Source organism: Marmota flaviventris, chromosome 14 (assembly GCF_047511675.1).
Source record: "Marmota flaviventris isolate mMarFla1 chromosome 14, mMarFla1.hap1, whole genome shotgun sequence".
Taxonomy (NCBI): Eukaryota; Metazoa; Chordata; class Mammalia; order Rodentia; family Sciuridae; genus Marmota; species Marmota flaviventris.
Genome location: NC_092511.1, coordinates 83,420,656 through 83,426,595, shown reverse-complemented (window position 1 = coordinate 83,426,595; position 5,940 = coordinate 83,420,656). Strand labels below are relative to the sequence as shown.

The 5,940-nt window shown below is 51.8% G+C and overlaps 1 protein-coding gene across 1 annotated transcript; it reads left to right on the top strand.

Annotated features, from left to right (window-relative positions):
* The first annotated feature begins 104 nt into the window (after positions 1 to 104).
* Chchd5 (coiled-coil-helix-coiled-coil-helix domain containing 5) lies at positions 105 to 4,014 on the top strand. Its single transcript, XM_027952104.2, has 4 exons — positions 105 to 274; positions 1,213 to 1,353; positions 1,446 to 1,611; positions 3,838 to 4,014. Coding segments are annotated over exons 1-4 (333 nt in total). The 5' UTR covers positions 105 to 272; the 3' UTR covers positions 3,862 to 4,014.
* The last annotated feature ends 1,926 nt before the right edge of the window (positions 4,015 to 5,940 follow it).

The window sequence follows — 5,940 nt, the reverse complement described above, 5'->3', positions numbered from 1 at the left end:
CCATGGCGGGCCGGAAGTAAAGAAGGACGAAGTCTTACCGCCCGCTGGACCGGAAGCGGATGCATCGGGCGCCGCCATGACAGGCTGGGGCCGGAAGGAAAGGGCGGGCGCCGCCATGATGGGTCGAGGCTAAACGGAACGGGCTGCTCCTCCTCTCTGCGACCGGAAAAGCGAGGCTGCGAGAGGTAGGCAGGGCGCCGCCATGACAACCAGGCACCGGAAGGGGCGGGGCGCTCCATCCTGACTGATCCTACGCCGGCACCTGCCTCGAGATGTGAGTAGCGGGGAAGCCTGCCCCGAGTTTGCTGCCGCTACCCTTCTCTTCCCAGTGACCTGGACCTAGCCCAGGACCTCAGGAAGAAGGACTGGCCGCCCCTGCTTTCTGGAGAACGGCCTCGGGGCCCGGCGCCGTCGCAAGCCCCGCCCCGCGTGCCAGGCCCCGCCCCCGGCGTTCGGGTCCCGCCGGGATTCCTCGTACTGGCCGCGGGCAGCTGGGTCCTGGCTCCAGGCCTCGAGGCTCCGGCGTCCGGCCTTAGAGCCCTCTCCCTGGGCCCCAGACCTCAGCTTTTGAGCTCTCCGCTCTGCCCAGGACCCCAGACCTGTGTGGGGCCCAGACTTGTTCCCTGCGTTCCCAGACCGTGTCCCCGCAACTCCGAGCATCTCTGGCGTAGTACTCAATCTACCCAGAGCCTCCAACTCACCAGGGCTTCCAGGTCATGCCTAGGACCCTGATCCCCATCCCAGCACCCCCAGCCCACCACAGGGCCTAGGTCTCATCCCTGAAACTTTCTGACCAAGAGACCTTTCCCTAGGACCTGAGACCCAACGTCCTGGACCTTCAAACCCATTTAAGTCTCCCAAGCTCTCCCCCTACAAATCTGGGTCGCACTTCTGAGGTCCAAGCCTTCTCTACATGATCTCCAGTCCTACTGGGGACCTCCTGAACTCCAAAATCCTTCTTTCCAAGATGCCAAAGGCCTGGTGCAGTATAACCAGACTTTGTTTTAGGACTTCCACTATCTCCCCAGAAGTTCTCACTGTGTTCCACAACCCCTAGGGCTCTCGCCTCACCTCTGCCCTTTCCTGTCCCCATCCCAGAAGCCTTAATATCCCCACATCTGTCCAGGATCCCTAGTCTTCCCCCAGAACCAGATCAGAATTCCCTTTCTTGCTTGCTGTCTGAAATTATCATCAGCCTACCCTGTCCCACAGGCAGGCGGCCCTGGAGGTCACTGCTCGCTACTGTGGCCGGGAGCTGGAGCAGTATGGCCAGTGTGTGGCAGCCAAGCCTGAGTCATGGCAGCGAGACTGCCACCACCTTAAGATGAGCATTGCTCGGTGCACATCCTCCCAGTGAGTGTGGGCAAGTATGTGGCACTGGGGGCTGGGTGGGTGGGGAGCGGAGCAGGAGTGTTCTGGAGTCTGAAACGCCCTGCCTCCCCCAGCCCAATCATCCGCCAGATCCGCCAGGCCTGTGCTGAGCCTTTTGAGGCCTTCGAAGAGTGTCTTCGGCAGAATGAGGCAGCTGTCGGCAATTGTGCGGAACACGTGCGCCGCTTCCTGCAGTGTGCTGAGCAGGTGCAGCCACCACACTCGCCCACAGCTGTAGAGGTAAAGGAGGCTTGTTAATCAGCATCTACCCCCTCATCTTTTTAGTTGTTCAAGGTGAAGATTCAAGTCCTCAGTCCACCCAACTCCCACACGTGCCTTCCCTAGGCATCCAGAATCCAGAAAGGGGTCACCTTCTGCCCCCCCTCCAGCCCCTATTTTAGTCCAACCACCTTCCCACCCCTCCTTTGCCAGGGTACCCATTCTTGCCATCTCCTTTGTTTCCCTGAGTCTCTTCTCTTGTGCCTCCACACAGTGGCCTGGAATCTAGTCACATTGCACTTGTGCTTAAACTGCAGTAACTTCCCATTCACAGTGGGAACAAAGTCCCAGGTCCTTGCTGGGTTCCCTGCCTCCTCCCTCACTCATTCTTCCTTCCCTGTTCCTCAGCTGTACGGCAGAGGGCGTGAAGTGGGTAAATAGATTTATGCATTCAGTACATAAGTAGATACACAGCATATCTGAGAGATTAAAATTTTATTGATGGGGCATTTAGAAAAATGTCTAAAAAGGTCTTTGTATGGTAGTAGTAGGAAAAAAGAATGAGAAATACTTCTGTCGTCTTCACTGGTTCTCCCACTGTTCTGTGAGCTCCAAAAGGAAAAGACCCATCTTTCATTGGCCTCCTCTGAACACTCACTCCTGTGCCTTCTCTTGGTCCCTGCAGCCCAACCTTCTGTCTGTACCACCAGACCACCTTCTGGGCCTCCATCTGAACCTTTTCAGTTCTTTCTCTGTGATGGCCTCAGAATGATCTCAGAGGAAATCGGACCATGTTCTGCTTCTACTTAGTAATCTTTCCGTGGATTTTATTTCCAGTAGGCTAGCTCTCAATTCCAGCATAACCTGGAGCCCATATGACCTCTGATCCCTATCTCTCCCCACTTTTCTCCTCAAGCTAAGTGTTCTAACCCCAGTGAACATGCGGTTACTTAAATGCATGTGTCTCATGCTTTTGTCCAGCTGGTTCCCTCTGCTTTCGGATTGCCCTTCTTAACTCATCTACTGGCAAATTCTTATTCCAGCTTATATGATACTTCTTTTAGAGAACCTCCTCTGGTGCCTCATGCTTGTGCCCAGGCTCAAGGTCCATGGGGCCCCTCTATCATGGATCACACCCTAAAGCTGTCCTTGTATCTCCTGCTTCAGGAAGTTCTTGACTAAATGCTAAGAAGATGCCCTTTGAATCAGAATGGTAGTTATTGATTCTTTCTGTAGAGTAGGAATAAGTGAACCTCTCAATCCCAGGAGTAGAAACCAACTGGAAGGACTTTTGATTTCCCCAGAAAATGTTTTGTAATGACCATATACTGTCCACATGGTTTCTCAAGTCATTGTTATTAGGAGCATTTCTTTCTTCCAAATGTTTTGGGCATTGAATTGGAAGGACCTCTTTCTCCCATTTTAAGGCCAGTTGCTCCTTCCTTTCCTGGACAGGCACCCAACCTCTCCCTGTGGCCATTCCTGACCTCACAGTCTCTCTTCTCTGGTAGCCAGAAGAACTTGTAAAAATGGAAATTAGATCAATGTCTCTTCTTTAAAACTTTATGGCTCCCCAGCCAGGTGTGGTGGCACATGCCTATAATCCCACCTTCTTGGGAGGCTGAGGCAGGAGGATCGCAAGTTGAAAGCCAGCCTCAGCAAGTTAGCGAGGATCTAAGCAACTTAATGAGACCCTGTCTCAAAGTAAAAAATAAAAAAGGGCTGGAGGTGTGGCTTAGTGGGTTAAGTGCTCCTGAATTTGATCCCCAGTGCCCAAAACAACAACAGAAAAACTTTATGGTTCTCCACTCTGTAATTAATACCCAGTTCTTTCCCACTGTCCTCCCCCTTCCAGCTCTTCCTCCCTAGTTGGGGGCAGTAAGATTCAGGCCTCCTTTGTTCTCTAGTCTACACATAAAGAATTACTCACCAATTGACATAGTTTTGTTCATTTGCTCTTTGTCCCTTCTTACTCGAATAGAAGCTCCCAGAATCAGAGATTTCTGCCTGCTGGGTCCCCAGTACCAAAAAATGCCCAAAATACAGCCAAATGGTACTTTCCTTATGACTCCATGCCAGGGCTGACTTGTTCTTGGTGGCAAGTGACTAAGGTCATTGCCTGGCACCCTTTTCCTCCAGCCTGGGACGGTACAGGCAGCTTCTGCTGTGTCTAGAGAGTCTCCCTAGCAGTGGGCCTCAGCCCAGGCCCAGAGGAGGTCCCAACAGATGCTGGTGTTCTCTCCACAGGCACAGCCGCTTCCTGCCTCCTGAGAACCTGGTTGACTGCAGGAGAACTGGATATGAGTGACTGGCCCCTTGATATCCCTACCCCCTGCAAAGTGGCCATTTGGAGTCTTGAGGGCCCGGGCTGCAGACCTGGCTTCCTGGACATCAGGACTTCAATAAATAAAGACTGTGCAATGACCTGATTGCTGCCTTTAGCACCTGGGGGTGTGGGGACGTTGAGCGATGGCTGGGCAGAAACCCTGGTTGTACATCCCCCAATGTCATGTGGTCTGACTAGGAAGAGCCAGGGAGGAGAAGGTGCTCCTTCCTGTTGCCTGCTGCATGCCTGTGAGGAGAGCCCCTTTCTCCCTCCACTCTAGCACTCACCAAATATTTATTGTGTTTTCTAGAAGCTTGCTTGGTGGGCAGTAAATACCACACCTCCTTCTTTGCTGAATTTAGAACCAAGTGAGCAGTAGACACGGGTTTTGGGGGAAGGAGACGAAATGCTGGCCTTACTGTTGAACAGCTGCCTGGAAGGATGTGGCCTAGAAGGCCATGGTACTGGACTTCTGCCTTGGTTTGCCCAGTGGGAGAACAAGTGCAGATCATGTATTTGCAATTTGAATCCAGAAACTGGTAGGAAGTGGATGATGCACCAATAAATTGTGCATTATCAGGATAGTTATCTCTGGGAAATCGGCTCTTCCACTGGGGGTGTCTGAGGGACTGCATAGAACTTACCTCAGTTACCCACCAACTCTCCATCTGCCCCACAGGGCTGTTCAACTATTAGAGCTTTATAGTCATGCAATGGTAGCTGGTTCCTCCCGACAAACATGCCTGCACGGAAATCTGTTTCAGTTCAGGGTTTTCCCCTCCATTCTCCTCCAGTACTGTTTTCATGGGCGATGATAACCCTCTGGCACTTCTGCTTTGTTCTGTGAAGGCCAGGTGTGCTCCTGCCATCAGAAGAGTGTGGCAGAGGGTGAGAGATCAGATGAGATGCTGAGTGGCTCTGGCAGGTACCAGCTTCCTAGTGCCTGAGCACAGGCTCTGAGTGGGGGCAGGTTGAGAGCAGGAGGGAAGGGTGCAGGGAGAGAGCACAGAGCACTGGCTGAGCACTGAGCTGAGCATGCCCACAAGAGAGACATTCCAAATGTCCCCAGTGTTAATTATAAAGGACCAGAGGACAGAGGGAACTTATTCAGTTACAAGCTGAAAAGAACAAATGATCGGTTACATTCTTGAATGTATATTAGAACCTTAAATGCCATCGCATGTTGGCAGACCACCCACTGGTAACTGTTTACATATGAACTTTCTAGACCCTTGACATCAACTAACCCAGAAGTAACAGTGACTTCTTACGGACTGCCCTGCTATCACAGAGCTGCTGCCCGCATCTCTTTGTGTTGTCCTGCTTCTCTTAACTATGGCGATGTGGGTCACAGTGCCTTCCTTTCCCAACATTTATGAAAAATGCCCTTAGCTCTTGCTCCGTAGATGTTTTCACCTGCTACCTAACCCTGCAGCTGACCACTGGGGAAAATGTCCCAGGACCTGATGCTTTCTTTTACTGGATAGCATCTTAATGACTCAGTAAACCCTTTTATTTCAGAGATCCTTTGGTCTCCAGAGTTTGGGTTTAACAATGCCATGGCCTCAGCTAAGTTTTGCTTTTCAGACAAGTTGCTGCTCCCTGGAACAGACTTAAGACCTCTGGAATTGGAATAATTGGCCGTTTGAAACCTAAGACTTGTGCTCTGGTTTAGAAAAGTGAGTCTGGCCCTTGGGAGTCTTTCCTGAGGGTTAATCTCTAAGACAAGGGAACCTATTCGTTGGCTTAGGAGCCAGGGTGGAAGTCCTGCACAGTCAAGGTTGCAGGAACCATAGGATGCCTGTTGCTGAGCAGGAGACCCAGGCCCTGGAGAGTGATCAGTCCCTGGGGGTCCTGAAGTACTGCCTAAGTCCTGGTGGCTCTCTCCCAGCTCTGATTTCCCCAGGCCATGGCCAGAGGCCTCAGATTTCTGTGGATGTTTTCAGCCCAACTTGCTTGAATGAACTTCAGTGGGGTTTGCTTCGCACAACCTAAAAGAAATGTGATGAGAACAAACAAAATGG